The 18920-nt window shown below is 33.9% G+C and overlaps 1 protein-coding gene across 8 annotated transcripts in view; it reads right to left on the bottom strand.

Moving 5' to 3' along the window:
• NBEA (neurobeachin) overlaps positions 1–18920 on the bottom strand; it is a 680460-nt gene that overhangs the window by 578021 nt on the left and 83519 nt on the right. For all 8 annotated transcript variants that reach the window (XM_047854707.1, XM_047854709.1, XM_047854711.1 and 5 more), the window contains exons 4-7: positions 18696–18791; positions 12852–12973; positions 10644–10770; positions 1351–1470 (exon numbers count right to left, since the gene is read on the bottom strand). In XM_047854707.1, coding sequence (XP_047710663.1) covers positions 1351–1470; positions 10644–10770; positions 12852–12973; positions 18696–18791 — 465 coding nt within the window. The remainder of the gene's footprint in view (positions 1–1350; positions 1471–10643; positions 10771–12851; positions 12974–18695; positions 18792–18920) is intronic.

Below are 18920 nucleotides of genomic sequence, written 5' to 3'. Positions count from 1 at the left end.
TTTTATAAAACCAGGTATGCTGGAATGATTGTGTATTATTGGGTTTGAAGGCAAAACATCAGGCATTTGAAAACATCTTTTACTTTGGTTCTAAGAGGCTGGGATAATGACAAAGGAAAGCCCAGAACAGAGCTTTTAAGGATTTAACTCAAGATATGCTCCCTCCAGAATACAATTGCATTACCTCCTTCACTGCTAACATGCTAGCTAAAACTCGTATTACCTGCTTGTTATTATCACAGTAAGTCATTCAATTGATCTCCTTGCTTCTGCCATTTTTTCCCTTTAGAATATTCTCAATACTGCAGACTGATGGACATTTTTAAAATATGAGCCTGGGGGCACCTGGGTGGCTCGGTCAGTTAAGCATCTGACTTCGGCTCAGGTCATGATCTCGCGGTCCCTGAGTTTGAGCCCCGCGTCGAGGGCTCAGAGCTGACAGCTCAGAGCCTGGAGCCTGTTTCAGATTCTGTGTCTCCCTCTCTCTGACCCTCCCCCATTCATGCTCTGTCTCTCTCTGTCTCAAAAATAAATAAACGTTAAAAAAAATTAAAAAAAAAAATATGAGCCTGCATCATGCCACTTGTCTGCTGAAACCCTTCCTAAGATTTTTATGCTGGCTAAGATGGGAAAGCCCAGGTATTATGTTTGTGTATGATGCCTGCATGATTTCACCCTCTATGGTCTGTCTAAACCTTACCTCTCAACATTGTTCTGTCCATTCCTCCCTCTGTTCTAGGCAAACTGGCTGCTTATTTGTTCAATTAACTTTCCGTTCTGCCTCAAAGGCTCTGCACTCACTGCTTTCAGTGAATGGGATATTTCTCTGAAATATCCACATGACTTGCTCCCTAAACTCTTCTCACTAAGATCATCTCTGTACCATCTGGCTTCCCCCTTCCCTACACCTATACTCTCTATACCTATTCCCACTTAATATTTCTCCACAGCATTTATCACTATTTCTGTAGTAAATAATAGTGACTACACGTTATACTGATTCACTGTGTGTAAGGTCTTCCTTTCACATCCAAATAAGGTGTAAGACCTTTTTGTTTTTAATGCTTGAAATTCTAGAAAGAATAGAATATTGCATGGATGTTGTGACCTAATACTTAATAATTTATTTGAGCAATTTCCCTTTTTTCATCACTAATCATCTAGTTTAGCAACTTAATTATACTAAATTTAAGAACTAAAAATTCATTTAACTGAATAAAACTTTCAGAAGTACAACTATTAAGTTTCTACCAAACTATTATAAAATTCATGAATGTCATGAATAGTGATAGATCACACACTCAAATACATTAAAGCACAGATTAAAAAAACAAAAAACAAAAAACTTACATCATTTGTGTTAACATGCCAAGCCATATCACCATAGGATACCAGCTGTCCATTAACATAACACCGAATTTCACTGTTCCTCCATCGATTATAGATGTGGACAATGCTGATCATGTACCACTTAAATAAAAAAAAAAAAAAAGATCTTGATATGTAATGTTTAGTTATTACCTAAAAAGCAATCATAACATTCACAACACACTTTAAGAATGCTTGAAAGAATACTAACAATTACGCATTACCAAGTTCCCCCTCATACTTCTCACTTTGCAGATGAAAGAAGTGACTCATAAAGAATAAATCTGTGATGGAGACAGACCTAGAATACCTTGAACTGTGGAATTACACCCCTTCTACTATACCAAGATGCAAATATTATGGAAATACAATTATATTTGGTTTACTCATTTAATAACACTTGTATTGTACCATTTGTATTTGTATTGTTTCAAGTCTGACCAGAAAGACCATAGGTCCAGCTCTCCTGAAATTCATGGTGTAGTGAAAGAGACACAGATTAGACAAGTAAATAAATATAAAATGACAAATAATGATTACTGTGAAGGAAAAAAAAAACAGCATAAACTGAGAAAGATTAACCTTGATTCTATTTCGGATTGCATGGTCAGGAAAGATAAGTCAAAGGAACAACACTTTAACATTTACTTTTTTAAAATTTTTTTAAAAGTTTTATTTATTTATTTGTTTGTTTGGTTATTTTGAGAGAGAGAGAGAGAGAGAGAGAGAGAGAGAGAGAAAGCGAGCGTGCACGCAGGGCAGAGAGAGAAAGAATTCCAAGTGGGCTCTGTGCTAGCAGCACAGAGCGATGCAGGGCTTGAATTCATGAACTGTGAGATCATGACCTGAGCCCAAAGTCAAGAGTCAGACGCTTAACCAACTGAGCCACCCGGGCACCCCAACATTTTAACATTTATAATAAGATTAGGTGGTTTCAATTCCACAACTCAGATTTATTAGGTCCAAGAAAAATTATGTATCTTTTAACTTAATAATGTGTGAATATTCATTAAGAATCGAGGAATAACTTTGTATTAAGTTCTAAGTTTATAATTCCTAGGGCCAACCAAAAACATTTCAAGTATATATTTTGATATGGAATGATTTAAATTCTGCAATGATTTGTGGATCCAACCCTTACTCTCTTTGAAACTTAACAATTTAAGGCCAAGAATACAGAAATATAATTCTAAGATATAAAAAATGCAAATGATTTATAGACACTTGAACAAGTATGCCTTCAATGTTTAAGAAGAAAAAAATTAGACTTCGTTTCTCCCACAAAAACATAAAAATATATAATACAAACTTTGTTTCCCAGATTACTTAAAAGCACTACTCAATTATTTCATAATACTATATTTTGAAAAACATAAAGCTATAATAATTCCCAGCCACGAAAATATCAGCTATTTCAAGGTGTCTGAAGTATTTTGAACAAAATTCAATTTCATTCATTTCAAGTTAGAAAATAAAAATAGTGCACTAAACAACTCATGGAACACAATAACACAAAGAACACTGTTCCTCAATTATAAAAATAAAATGTTAGGTCAAACTAATCCCTTAACACATGTCTTTTTTAAAGTTGTTTCAGTCTAGGTAATCTTTAACTATTGCAAAAGGAATCTTCTACTGGATCAGAAAGGAACATTTATGTTAGTCTTGATTAAAAGCAGAAGAAAATCTTTAAAGTCAGTCATTTAACCATTCATATTTCTAAATATTACAAAATTATCAAGAAGAAGCCATAAAAATTGAGCTTCATATAAATTTAAGAAAAATCTTATAGAAGTTTACATGCAAAAAAATTCAAATTTACTTGTATTACCCTCATTGAGTTTGAAAATTTTCCACCAGAATGCCATCTAGGTAACACAGGAAATATAACCTTTATCATTTTGGAGTAAAATTATTAAAATTTTAAATTTGTAACTATCAACAATAGTCAAATTATGGAAAGAGCCCAAATGTGTGCCATATATATATATATATATATATATATATATATATATATATATATAATGGAATACTACTCAGTCATCAAAAAGAATGAAATCTTGCCATCTGCACAATGTGCATGGAACCAGAATATATTATGCTAAGTAAAATGAGTCAGTCAGAGAAAGACAAATACCATATGATTGTACCCATGTCTGGAATTTAAGAAACAAAACATATGAACATAGGGGAAGAGAAATAAAAATAAAATAAGATAAAAACAGAGAGGGAGGCAAACCATAAGACACTCTTAACTATAGAGAACAAACTAAGGGTTGCTGGAGGGGAGATGGGTAGAGGATGGGCTAAATGGGTGATAGGCATTAAGAAGGGTACTTGTGATAAGCTCTGGGTGTTATATAAGTGATAAATCACTTAATTTTATTCCTGAAACCAATTGACACTACATGTTAGCTAACTTGAATTTAAATAAAAACTTGAAATTAAAAAAAAAGAAATTTTAACTTTCTAAATAGAATGCATATAAACAAATGTCTATAAATAGAAAAGGATTTCCTGCTCTCCAAAGACAAGTTTAAGATAAATAATATTAGACATATTACTATAGTTACTTACATACTTGATATAGGAAAGAACTTATTTAACAAATATTTATTGAGTTCTTTCTCCTATGTACCAAATAACTTAGGGTGCTTGGCTGTGCAGTATGAATTTTACATTCATATAGATATAAAAACTGAGTTCCCAAGTTACAAGCTCTATGACTTCTGGCAAATCATTTAGCTATTTCCATCTCTAAAAAAGGGGGAATAATAATGCCTTTTTGTGGAGTGAACATTATAGATAAGAGACAATATATGAGAATTATGAAGAACAGTTCCTAATACATATTTGGCAGCCATAAAGAAGACAGCATTAACTAATACCTATTTTTTATCCACAATTTCCTTCTGATGAGATTTTTTTCCCCTAAAATTGACATTTACTCCTCAGAGTCACTCATTCATTCAAAAAATTTACTGATAGTCAGGGTATCTGGTGGCTCAGACGGTTAAGCGTCTGACTTCAGCTCAGGTCATGATCTCATGGTTCGTGAGTTTGAGCCCCACATCGGGCTCTGTGCTGACAGCTCGGAGCCTGGAGCCTGCTTTGGAGTCTGTGTCTCCCTCTCTTTCTGTTCCTCCCCCCACTCAGGCTCTCTCTCTCTCTCTCTCAAAAATAAATAAGCATTTTTAAAAAATTTACTGATAGTCTATTTCATGCCCAGTACCCTCCAGACTGTGGGCAATGATAACATATACACCCTTAAGGAGAGTTCACCAGGAAAGCAAACATGAAAGCAATTATAAAACCATGGAAACTGTCTAAAACACAGATATGAGAGCAAAAGAAGTAATGACTAACTGAGCGCAGAAGGAAAAGAAAAGACAAAACGAGAAGGAAGGCTAACCGAGAAGAAGTCACTAAAAGAGTAAAATGAAACTTAAGACTAAGGTTGAAGGATGAATACAAATTGCTGAGTAAACAGGGGGAAAAGAGGAATCTTAATACTTTACATACAGCACAGAGGCCTGACAAAACTTTTCTCGGTGTTTAGATTTAGACACAATAACAAAGATCAGTTTATAAGAGACTTTAGGACGCCTTTGGTAATCTTTGTTTTTTGATAATGTCTTATCACTAAGGAATTTTGAGCAGGAAAATGGAATGATCATCTTCATAGTTTAGGAAAATAACTGGCAGTACTGAGTAAGTGGGACAGTTAGGCAAATGTGTTAAAGATAAACCTGAAAACTACTGCAAAGGTTGAGGTAAGAAAACTATAAAAGTCTAAATTAAGACAAGGACATTAGTAATTTAAAAGAAGGGAGATAGGGACTAATTAACAAAACTCATTGAAAGTGCTGATACAGAAAAGAGAAGTCTAAAGATGGCTTCTAATTTTTCACTTAAATTGGTAGTGGTACCATTAACTTAAGATAATTAATACAGTTAGCCAGTTAATTAGCCAGATAATAAGATGTGGAGTTACAATCAAAGAGTTTGCTTTTGGTCATAACACTGATATTTGACAAAGCTGATGGATGAATAAATGAATGCACAGTTGAATGAACGAACTAATCTCAGTGAAGGTCAGAGCAGATATAGGAAAATTAACTTTAATGTTCTCTTTCCATGGTACATCAATATGTACATATAACAGACAAGTGTCTTTTCCATTCAAAAGAGACCAATGTTTGACTTGATATTTTTTTATTTCTGATTTATATTTTAAAAGAAATGGGAGGAAAATTGCAACCTGTGCATGCATACTGATATTTTGTACATCCACTGAGGTCTGCAATTAGTTAAGACTCAAAACTAGATCTAGAAAAAAATACCAAACAAACGAAAAAAAAAACTGTAATAAGAATTCATAGGAAAATATACCATGATATTTATACAAATACCAATAGTAGCTAACACATATTGAGCACTTACTACATCTTAGGTAATATGCTAATAATTTACTGTGGGCTAAAACGTTACGGAATTTTCACAAGGTCAAACATTTGGTGAGTGGTACAGCTAAGAAAGCAAAAGTTTTAATATAAAGATTTCTTTTAGAAAGGCCAGTTAAACACCTTATCAAAGGATTACAATTTAGCTAGGTCATCTCCTGGAAAAATAAGAAAGAAAAAAAAAGAGAGAGAATGCATTTATCTTGAATAATGAAACAGTAAAACAAAGTATTTATGGTTTTCAAGGTTTATGAGCATCTATGGTTTTTTTAAAACATCTATCACTCCCTGGCCCTGTTCCTACCAAGACTCCTTAGAATCAACATATATAGAGCTATTACAAATGGGAATGTATTTCTCATAAGGAAATAGTGTGAAGAGAGAGAGAGAGAGAGAGAGAGAGAGAGAGAGAGAGAGAACAAATGGGTTAAATTGCTTTTTATTGGTTAATGACAATTTTATTTAGTTCTTAGCTTCACCCTAATTTTCCTTATTTATACTCTTCAAATCACTGTTATCTAAACTTGTCAGATGAAAAACATCACCTAGAGCATTTGTTAAAAATATATTCCTAACATGGAAATTATAATTCCAAGAATCTGTATTTATAACAAGTTCCCACTGAAATTCAAAACAGTTTGGCACATTTGGCAAACTCCCCTGGGTGGCATCCCAAATCTAATAAATCAGAATTTCTGGAGGAGAGACAATTAAATTTGTATGAAAATAACTGGGATTTGGATCAAGAAATCAAGAACCTCCATTCTAATGTATGAATTTATTTAGAATCCCTGCTTTTCTTTTTTTCAACGTTTATTTTTTGGGGACAGAGAGAGACAGAGCATGAACGGGGGAGGGGCAGAGAGAGAGGGAGACACAGAATCGGAAACAGGCTCCAGGCTCTCAGCCATCAGCCCAGAGCCTGACGCGGGGCTCGAACTCACGGACCACGAGATCGTGACCTGGCTGAAGTCGGACGCTCAACCGACTGCACCACCCAGGCGCCCCCTAGAATCCCTGCTTTTTAAGCTATTTTCCAGGTATATATTAATGAATGATTGATACACTGATATTCTTTCTTTTACATAAATTCTTTTTTAAGTTTATTTATTTTGAGATAGAGAGAAAGCATGGGGGGGGGGGCGGGCAGAGGGAGAGAGAGAGAGTAAATCCCAAGCAGGCTCCTCACTGTCCGTGCAAAGCCCTAGGTGGGGCTTGAACTCACAAACTGTGAAATCATGATCTGAGCTGAAATCAAGAGTCAGACACTTGACCGAATGAGCCACCCAAGTGCCCCACGCTGATATTCTTTAAGAGAAACAGTTTTACTATCGCTTCAACATAAAGCAAATATTTTTATTGGACTCAGGTAAAATTTTAAATATATATTTGAAAACCCCATCCTAAATAATATTTTCTTCAATATGTGGCAAAACATACACGGGATCATAAGCAAACAAGAAAACAAACAGAAAGAAGAGGAAATGACATTCCCTCTGCCATATGTGGGCTCATCAATCTCTGTTACAGTTGCTCCTGTGGATAAATATTCCTTTGGATAAAAAGTAAAGTGTGCTCTTAAAGAAGGTGGACAATCTCACTGCCAGGTATCCAAAAAAGGCCCTTGAACCTATAAGGGATAACTGGCCTTAAACACGTGGAAATAGGAACTCCTATCCTTCTGTAACTTGTTATTTTAAATTCTGGACTTTCAAATGACTGGATACTCTAACACAAAGATAGAGTCCAATAAATAGCCAAGAACATCCCTCTAGAAAAAAACCCAGGTGATAGAGAATTATATCTTATAAATCTAATTATATAACATAATTGCACATTTTTTATTTTTTATCTTTAGATATTAGAGAAGACTTTTTAAATTAATGTATTTATTTTGAGAGACAGAGAGAGAGAGAGAGAGAGAGAGAGAGAGAGAGAGAAAGAGAGAGAGAGCACGAGCTGGGGAGAAGCAGAGAGACAGGGAGAGAGAGGATCCCAAGCATACTCCACACACTGTGAGCACAGAGCCCAATGTAGGGCTCAAACCCACGAACCACGAGATCATGACCTGAGCCAAAGTTGGATGCTCAACTGACTGAGCCACCCAGGCGCCCCTACAGCACACTTTTAAAAACACGTATCAGGGCACCCGGGTGGCTCTCTGTCTCTCTCTTTCTCTCTCTCTCTCGCAAAAATAAATAAACATTAAAAAAATTTTAAAAAATTCCGAACACATATCAACCTGGCCTCTGAATATCTATATTCAGAGGTATATTTCAAGGGCCAAAACATTAACCACAGAGTAATATCTCCCTTCTTGAAGCCAGCATTTTTGAAGAGCAGAAATTAGTGTAACCTTGAATCTCAGGAAAGAAGATTCAGGACTACTAGGATCAGCTTAAACTCCCTCAAGAAAAGTCTCTCTGTATTACCAAATCTGGAGGTTTAACACTTGACCTTTTAAAAGAGCTAATTATGTATAAATCCATAGTGCATGACATGTACATGTATACAAACTACTGTGAAGTCTGAATGTCCAGTCTAAAAACTTGTTCTGTATCTAAACCAAATACAGTTAGAGGGAAGAAGAACAAGAAAAGGAGGAGGAGGAAAAAAGGGAAGAAGAAGGGGAAAGACAGGGGAAGATGAAAGGATGTGCAAAAGAGGAGGAGGAGGTAAAGGAGGACCGAGAGAATTTGGGGGAGAGGAAAAGGGAAGAGGAAGAATAAGACAGAACTGCTATTAAAGAAAAATTTCTGCAAATGTTCTTCAAACATAATTCCTCAGAACTATAATTAAAGTAACAGAAAGCTCATATAAGTTTGCCTTTGAATAATTTGAATAATATAACTTAAATTGTTTAATATTGTTTTCATAAATGTGCTAAAAATTGAAAAGACACTGCATTATTCCTATATAACATATAGCAAATTTATACATTACATAGATCATTATACAAAATGACATAGCATACAAAATTATATATGCTATACACCAAAATTTTTGGATCAGTATAAACATACAAGAATGTGTCTGTGGTTGGAATTTTAAGTAACTGTATCTTCCAGTAAACCTGTGCAAAACCCTTTGTCAAAAGGTGCAAAATCTTGCTTAATGCTCATGGATAAAGCTCTAGTTCTCTACAATTCCAAAAATTAACTTAGTTTTGCAGGGTGTAATACTGTGCTGCAAGAACAACAAGAAAAGCTGGTAAGCTTTTGATTTTAAATACATATCACATAGTAAGTAACAACCTAAATGACTTGATCTTTGTTGCCGTGACTGTTTTTCCTCTTCCAGCCACGTGGAAAAGGTCTTTGGCATACTGCCCTACAAAGAAGCACTGACCACGAGGCCTACGCCTTCATCTCATTTTATCAATAGTAATACCTCCTTTATTTTTACACCACTAGAAAATCAACTGCTCAACAGAAATTAGCTGTCCAGATAAATATAACCTACTCCTTCAGGAAACTCTTTTGGTTATTAAAGCATTATTTTATTTGTTCATCCAACATATATTATTGTCAGTTCAAAACTCTGTGGCAGGTAAATAAGGGAATATACAGATCAATCAAATACACAGCTTGATCTCAACAGTTACTAAATTATGCACTTATAAATGAGTAATAAAGGTTCAAAACAAATAATCGTTATAAAAAATACTGAAATAGTATGCTATGAGAGAGATTATATCTGAGAGCAAGGCAAATCAAGGAAAGAGTCCATGGAAATCATGTTACGTAGAATGGAACCTAACGATAACGTGAGATTTGAAGACCTACAGCCACAAGTGAGGAGACATGTAAATGTTTTCATGCCAGAGATTGAACAATTGAAAAGGAAAAAAGTGAAACACACGTGCTAGCTCCGTTTTGACACAATAAAGGGTATAAAAAAAAAGAGCTGAAAATAAAACCCAAATCATGAGGGACTAGACTAAAAATGTTAATGGAATAAATTAGTTGTTAGTAAGAAGCAAATGATCGGTTTGAGCAATGCAATAATATGACCAAGAATATAAATCAGATATTAGCGTGTGAAATCATCTGGGAGAGGAGAAGACAAAGGATCCAAAATAAAGAGAGAACAGTATGAAGAATTCAAGCAGCAGGTAAGGATTTTTTTTTTTTTAAGAAAGATACATTACAGAGATACAAAGTAAAGGACTGGAAAATTGAACTGGTAAAGATCAAAAAGGGGATGAAAAACAAAAGTGACTCAAGTCCCCACTATCAGGAAGATGGCAGTTTCTTAATCTAAACAAGGGATTTAGAACATAATGGATATAGGACTGGAGATGCAAATTCGGTGTTAACATATTCTGAAGTTGAGAGGCCAAACAGACATTCCCATGGCAGTATCGTTTGGTAGAGGAGAATATAAGAAAAGAGCTTGGAGATAAGAATAAGAGTGGAAAGCTCTCATAAAACTGAATAAAAATTCCCGGAAAATATAAGCTCCACAAAAGCAGGAATGTGGTCTGTTTTGTTCACTGTCACATCTCTAGTGCCTACAACAGTGTCTGGAACTCAGGAAATATTCAGTAAGTATTTACTTTAAGAATGACATAGAATAAATCACAATGAGCTAGCAAGTGAGACACACACTGCAAGAGGTCAAGAGCCTCTTTTTATGTGAAAAGTTAGAAAAGTAAAAAGAAAATGCAGACAAGGGGAAGAGAAAAAATAAGCACCATGAGTCATTAGAAAATCAGTAAGAGAATATTACAGAAGTCATAACAAGTGAATTTGAAGACAGTGGGAATTGTAAATTGTGTGTTCCTCAATAGAAATATTTACTTATACCTACCTTACGTGGTTGAAAATCGTATTTCACACAGTGCTGAAAACCTTTTCCTTTAGACTTCAGTGATGTAACTATTAGACAGTTGCCAACGAAGTGAGCAGAGTAACCAACTCCTTTGCTAGTACGAAAACTGTAAAGAAAATAGAATTGTTTAATATTCTCTGATACAAAGAACCATATATCTAAAAAGCATTATAAAAATAATATAAAACATTACTTTAAAATAAAACTCATTTCGGGGCGCCTGAGTGGCGCAGTCGGTTAAGCGTCCGACTTCAGCCAGGTCACGATCTCGCGGTCCGTGAGTTCGAGCCCCGCGTCGGGCTCTGGGCTGATGGCTCAGAGCCTGGAGCCTGTTTCCGATTCTGTGTCTCCCTCTCTCTCTGCCCCTCCCCCGTTCATGCTCTGTCTCTCTCTGTCCCAAAAATAAATAAACGTTGAAAAACAAAATTTTTAAATAAAACTCATTTCAGGGCACCTGGCCCCAAATATAGAATAAACACTCATTTCGTGGCTCAGTCACGCATCCAACTCTTGGTTTCAGCTCTGAGTCATGGTCTCACAGTTTCGTGAGTTAGAGCACCACCTCAGGCTCTGGGCAGACATCACCTAGTCTGCTTGGGATTCTGTCTCTTCTCTCTCTGCCCCTCCCCTGCTCATGCTGTCTATCTCTCAAAAATAAACAAACTTTTTAAAACTCTGCATATAAAATAAAAACTCATTTTCCTATAGAGTCAGAAGGGGTATTACATGTACCAAATAAAGACTAAAACCTTTTAGATTTAGAACTAAAAGAAGTAATTTAAATTGAGAAAATAGAAAACTACAAAACCCATTGATATTTCAATGTAAAATATCACAAATACACAAAAACAAACTAATATAAAATCTTACCAAGTAGATCTCATTTACCGTCAAGGACCACCAAAATTAGCAAATACAGAAACCATTTACAAAGCTACTGTTTCAAAAACAACTTGCTCTCTAATTCTATTATATCTTTCAAAATAGCTTACAACTTAAAATTAAAAAAAAAAAAAAAAGAGCCAAGTCTGATAAATGATGTAGGTAACTAAACACAGGAATACATTTTTAGTCAAGAGAAGAAAAAAGATGTATCTATGAAATAGTTACCTCCTTCTAAGGGGGCACACCTCCTAGCTGTAAACTGTACTCCTAGCACAAAGTGTAAATGCTCTCCAAAATGATGGTCTTATTGAAATAAATGTATGATCTGCCAAATGACCATTCTGAAGTTCAACCCATTTATGTTTGGAGGTTCAGGTTTTTGTTTAAAACTCTCTCATTACTACCCATATGTAATCTTTTGTAACAAAGCTGATAAGCTATTAATAGGTCACATTTTTCTATACTCATATTTCTGAACCAATGTACAAAAGCACTTAATTATTCTCATTAACCTATCTGATAGGTACTGTTATCATCCTCAATTTATTAAAGTTGAAAACACCAAAGCACAGGATCAATAAGTAAGTAGTGAAGATTAAGGCCTCAGACAGTCTTATTTCAGAGCACTGCAAATGTTAAATGAGGTAACACTTACATGTAAACACTTACAATGCCTAGTATATACTAAGGCAATCAATGAAAGCTTGATGTTCTCACTACTGTGCATTATTGGCAAACTAAAATTTCCAAGCTATCAGTCCTTACAGGTCAACCTACTGTTGGGTTCATCAACCCATTCTGTTAGTTATCTATCAAATAATTAATTTTATTATTTGATTGTATTTTCTTACATCATAGTTATTATTAACATTTTAAAGCATACCTTAATTATGCTCATAGAACAAGGAGAGTAAAAAGGCAAAGTAAATAAAATCTGGAAGTACTCTCTTTTTTTTCCTCCCCCTTATCAGGGATTAGCATGTACACTAACAACCTCCCACAACTAATCGATATTGACTGATGTGTAGTGGACAGAGAAGGTTTGTAACCCTTAACTTTTAAACTGTAATTGGAAAAAAAGTAGTGAAGCAGGTTGCCTAGAATCAACACCAAGAAATACATAAATAAAATAAATTTATGTAATTGTATCTTTATAGTTTTATATACAAATAAACACACACACACACACACACACACACACACACACACATCTTCTACTTAATATGTTGCCTTGGTACTCTTACATATTTATAAAACTGAAATACTTAAGACAAAAGTACTAAAATTAAATATATTACTTACCAATAAAGATAAGGTTTATCCTTATCAACATTAATGTTATTTAATGGATCCATACGAAACCACGTATTTAGGGTGAAGCCATTCTGATAAGGCCACTTTGCAATAGGAGGCAATGCGATTGCCTACAAGGCAATGGAAAAAGATACAAAAGTATCAGTTAAATAAAATGTGACAGTAACTAATTTCAAATATAACCTTTACAGATCAAAAAACAAAGAAGGTATAAACATCAGAAAATCACGGACTTATCTCCTGCCAATGGCCTTAGCAACTTCTGTATCACCAGTTTCATCATTCAGTCTACCAGACCCTAAATTAGAACTTAAAGACTGCATTAAACTAAGAGATACAGGGAAGAATTTGAGCCAAGCTGCTCTTCAAGTTTCTAGACCCATTCTTTCTACCAGAAAAAAGACAGGTGGTCCAAGAGATCATTTGTTATTATCTCCATGGTAGCATGAAAGAGCCCTAAATCACATATAGTTGCAAACACTAGTGAACCAAAATACAATGGAAAAAAAAAAATCTCACAAGAGAAAACTCTAACCTTGAGTGATAATGAAATAATAATAGTCTTTAGTCTTGCTACCACTCATACCAAACACACACGTGAGAGACTCTAGAATAGCATTTTCCTGAATTTCATTGTGGACTTCCAATAATTACATGGATAAATAAGGATCTCTATTATGGGCAATCTCTTCAACAAGACAGTTAGCTATACTGATAGACATTCTATTAATTAAATTTAGTATATAACATCTAGAATAAATGCTTTAGGGACCTGCAATCTCTCATTTCTAGCCCCTACTACTATACTAACCAAAGCCTTCTATAAGTGCACATTGCATCACTAGCCTTTTTCTACTCTTTTGAACTAACTAATGCATACACCCTCCCTTAATCAATGCACAAAAGCTAACTTTGTATAGTACTGCCTTTGTGCAACCAGGCACATTTACTTCCAAAGCATTTGTGCCTGATCGTAACACTTATTTCCTTCTAGTCCCATTGTGTTAATGGCATGTCTTTGGGGATACCTTTGTGATTATGGAGTCAAGCAGTCTTTACTCTTCCTCCCTATTTCCTTCTACAACATTCTGGCACCCACAATTGGATGTCCCTCACTGTGCCAAAATCTATATCCCTCACTGTCCCCTAGTCTAACAGACTCTAAAATCTGCATTCCTATTTTTTGTGATTTGCAAAAGAAATAATTCTGATGTGTAGATGGAATGCTTTCAGTAAACTCAGCGAATAGAAAAATTCACTATTCCTAAATTAAGCAGATTCATGAAACATCATAATCATGAAAGACAAATCTAAATAAGTATATCCATAAAGGTCACAGAGCATATAAAATGTCATCTTACATTTGTCATTCACCTTTATGTGAATCACTGTGTACAATTCCATTCCAAATTGCTCATGTGAAGGCAGCATAGCTCATAGAAAGGCACCTCCACAGTATAAAATGTACTTTAGAAGGCCTAGTACATATGGTTATTTTAGAGGGAAAGCAAGCAGTGTCATTATTTTAGCGATCCAAAGACTGGTCCAGACAGTCAACAGTGGTCCAGACAGCATGTACTCTCTAGTTACTATCACGCTCATCCAGAAGTAAATGATCAAAAACACTATAATGGTAATAAGGATTTTAAAATCAGCTCCTATCTGAATTTTTCAGCAGTTCGATAGCAGAGGTAACATACCTGGAAATAAGCCAATCTGTTGTTAAAAAACAAAAAAACAAAAAACACTGCACTTAAAAGTCAGGAAAATTTTAGTTCAAGCTATGACTCTGCTTTTGACCCTGAACAATGTTACACTGTTGAGGCTGTTTCCTCAACAAATGTAACAACAATAATGTCATTTATCTTATATATAGCTTGTATGACTCAAATAAAAAACAGTTCCTTCTTTGCTTCCTCTCCTACAAAGAATATAGTCTTAACTGAAACTACTCTTTATGAAAATGAGTGATGCAAGGAAAACCAAGAAAGAGTAACTGATAAGTGTTAAGTCCATCAACATCTCCTGAATGTGAACAAGTCAAACATACACTACTAACAGCATATAAGCAAAATCCTTTGGGTGTGTGTGCATGTATGTGTGTTTACATACAGATAGAAAATATTCATAGATTTCAGGTAAATGGTCAACTGGCTAAAAACACAATGAGGTGCAACCTTACTGAGGCAATTCAGATAATTTATTAAAACAAAGTTTTAACACTGTTTAGCTGTAAATAAGACAGCAATTGCTCATATTTCTCTTACCCCTTAAAGTGAGATCTACTAGATGTCAGATCACTAACAATTTTGTAAAATGTATTAAAATAGATCTACATATGTAAACAGAATTATTACATCTAAGAAAACTGGTACTTTCTTGCAGACAGTGACAGTTTTTCTCTGTCACATACCACAATGTACGTTTGATATGTGTTCTACCCTAACAATCTGATATGTAAAATTATTAGCTTTCATCTGGAAAAAGATTTTTAACTTTCCTATTTTTGTTTCTCAATTTTTATTTTTCCTATTTTTGTTTCACAATTGTGTTAAGATTGGAAATTGTAACTCTAAAAAAAGGTTAGTAACGAAATATTAAGAGAAAATATGAAATTACAGTAACGGCTGATGAAATGGAAGACTACAAAGATGCTTATAATAAAAACCAAGGAGCAAAAAATATTTACATGATGTTTTTTAACTTATATAGTCCTTAAATGACATATTATTTCATTACAGTCTCATAGTAACACTATTCCATGATAAAGTACTAGTGTTTCACATGAAAGTAAGCCAAGAAATATTAAGGGACCAGTCCTCTACAGTAATGAAGTAGAGGATCCGGAAATCAAAACCAGTTCTTCTAGTCAAAACTTATACATATTCTCTACAAGCCTACAATGTAGATAAGAACAATGAAATCAAGCAGATTGAGACAGTTCTTTGAAAAGAATAACAAAATGGATAAACCTCCAGCTAGGACTGATCAGGAAAAAAACCCTCCAGTATCAAGAATGAAAGAGGAGATTAAACAGATAAGAAGGGGATATGATGATAAGCTTAGGCCAATATATTCAACAACTTAGATTAACTGTACAAATTACTTGGAAGACACAAACTATAAAGCTCACTCAAAAGGAAATAGAAAAGCTCCCCGTATCCATTATAAAAATTAAATTCATAGTTTAAAACCTTCCCCAAACAGAACTTCAGACCTAGATGGCTACCATAGTGAATTCCAGCATACATTTAATAAGTAATATCAATTCTACATAAACTTCTTTAAAAAAAAGAAATTAACAGTTCCCATCTCATTTTATAAGAAATTACCCTATCACCAAAAGCAGAGAAAAATATTATAGGAAAAGAAAACTATACCCCCAAATCACTCATAAAAATAACTGCAAAGTTTCTTAGCAATACCTTAGCAAATCAAATCCAGTATTGTATTAAAAGGTTAAAACATAGTGACCAGGTAGCTTTTATCCCAGGAACACAAAGTTTGGCTTAACAATGAAATGTCAATCATTATATTTTACCACACTAGTAAGGATCAAGATGAAAAACCATACGATTACTTCAATAAAATCAGAAAAAGCATTCAGCAAAATTCAACACTAATATCAACATATTGGCGATTAAAAAACTTCCGTTACATAGGAACAGAAAGGAATTGACATGTTTTAAAGCCTAATTACTAACACCATACTTAATGGTGAAATACTTAAAGCTTTCCCTACAGCTAGAATGAGTCAAGGATACTACTGTATTAAATACTGCACTAGAGTCCTAGCTAGTACAGTAATGCAACAAAATGAAATAAAAAGGTATACTGATTGTAAGCTAAAAAAATATTAATAATACTGGTTTTATTTACAAAAATATCTGTAAATAATCTTAAGGCATCTACTAAAAACCTGCTAGGACTAGAAAGTGAATTTAAGCAAGGTCTCAAGATATAAGGTCATTATACAAAAAATAAAATACCAATTGTATTTCTGTATGCTAGCAAAAATCAATATGGATATTTATGGATAAATTTAACAAAAGCTTTTTAAGACATGTGTGCTAAAAACTATAAAACACTGAAAAATCAAAGAAAACTAAAGTAAGAGTTATAATGCGTTTATGAATTAGAGAAGACTCAATATCTTCTCTCCAATTATTCTACAGATTTAACACAACACAATCTAAATCACAGTAAGCACTGTATAAAATTTGACAAGTTTATTCACACGCATGTAAATGTTATCTGGAGTAGTCAAAATTATTTTAAAATGAAGAACAAAGTTGGAATACTTATATACAACCTGATTTCAAGAACTACTTACTATAAAACTATGAAAATAAAAGACAGAAAATCTGATTTGGGCATAAAAGCTGAAACAGAGGACAAAGGAACCAAACACAGAGTTCAGAAACAGATTTACACAAACATGGCCAGATAGTTTTCAAGAAAGGTGCCAAGAAAATTCGAAGTTAAAGGACTATTTAACAAATGGTTATGAAGAAATTCAATAATCATATGCAAAACAAACAAAACTTTAACTTCCAACCTTCCTCATAGCATATTTTTAAATGTTTATTTATTTATTTTGAAAGAGAAGGCACAAGTTGGGGGGGGGGAGCAGAGAAAGAGGAGAAACCCTCATATCATATTTTAAAAATTCACACAAAAAAGGATCCTAGACCTAAATATAAGAGCTAAAACAAAAGAACTCTCAGTAGAAAGCATAAAAAAAAAAAAATGTTGTGACTTTGGTGTATACTGATTTCTTAGATTACAAAAGCATATGCCATAAAAGAAAGAAACGTTTAATTGAACTTCATCAAAATTAAAATCTGTTTAAGAAGTACTGGTAAGAAAATAAAAAGAAAAGCCACAGATTGGAAACAATATTTGACAAATACACATCTGACAAATTAACTTATACCTGAAATACATAACGAACTCTTAAGATAATAAAACAACCAATTTTTTTAACCAGATATTTGAACAAAATATGACACAAGAAGATGTAAAAACAGCCAATAAACACATGAAAAAGTGCTCAATATCATCAAACATTAGGGCATACAAAATTAAGCCTCCAATGAGGTACCATTACATAATCATTTAAATGCTTCAAATTAAAAAGATGGACAATGTCCAGGGTGCAGATCAACTCAGATTCTCATACACTGTTGATGAGAATGCAAAATTTTCCACTATGGAAAACAATCTGCCTGAAAGCAATCTCATGAAATGAAACACGCACTTAGCATAAAACCCAACAATTTCACTCGTATGTTTACTTAAGAGATGAGAAAACATGCCTACAGATCTATGTTCAAATGTTCATAGCGGTTTTATTTACAAGAGTCAAAAACTAAAAACTCAAATGCCCATAAACTAGTGAATGGATAAACTGTAGTATATCCATAAAATGTAACACAAACCAGAATAAAAAGAACAGAATAAACTTCTGGGAAGCTACAACACAGGCAACCTCAAAACCATTATGATAAGTGAAAGAAGCAGGACAGAAAAGATTACATACTGAATGATTTTATTTATATGAAATTCCAGAAAAGGCAAAATCATAAAAACACAAAATAAATCAGAAGTTTCAAGGGACAGGGCTGGGGAGAGGGGACTGGTTTCACACAGATACAAGGAATTGTGGGAAGTGATGGAATTGTTCAAAATCATGACTGTGGTGGTGATTATGCAACTTTACAACTCATCAAACCGTACTTTGAAATAAGTGAATTTTATTGGATGTAAATTATACTCTAACAGAGATGAATTAAAAATAAATAAAAATAAACATACATATTTAAAACTTACCGCAGCACTACAACCAGGGAAATTGAAAAAAGTATCAGGACCATGTCTTTGTGGCATCTGATTAAGAACTGATAACAATTTTACTGCATGTCTTGGCTGAGGAAACAAGAAAAGAAATGTCACTGTGCAAATTTAGCAAAATTACCTAATATATCATGTTAGACACTGGACTGTTTTCTAACTAGAGAGAAATTAATTTTAAATCATTTACTAAACTCTTTAAAG

Source organism: Prionailurus viverrinus, chromosome A1 (assembly GCF_022837055.1).
Source record: "Prionailurus viverrinus isolate Anna chromosome A1, UM_Priviv_1.0, whole genome shotgun sequence".
Lineage (NCBI taxonomy): Eukaryota > Metazoa > Chordata > Mammalia > Carnivora > Felidae > Prionailurus > Prionailurus viverrinus.
The sequence above is the reverse complement of the archived record's forward strand: the minus strand, read 5'-3'. Positions and strand labels throughout refer to the sequence as shown.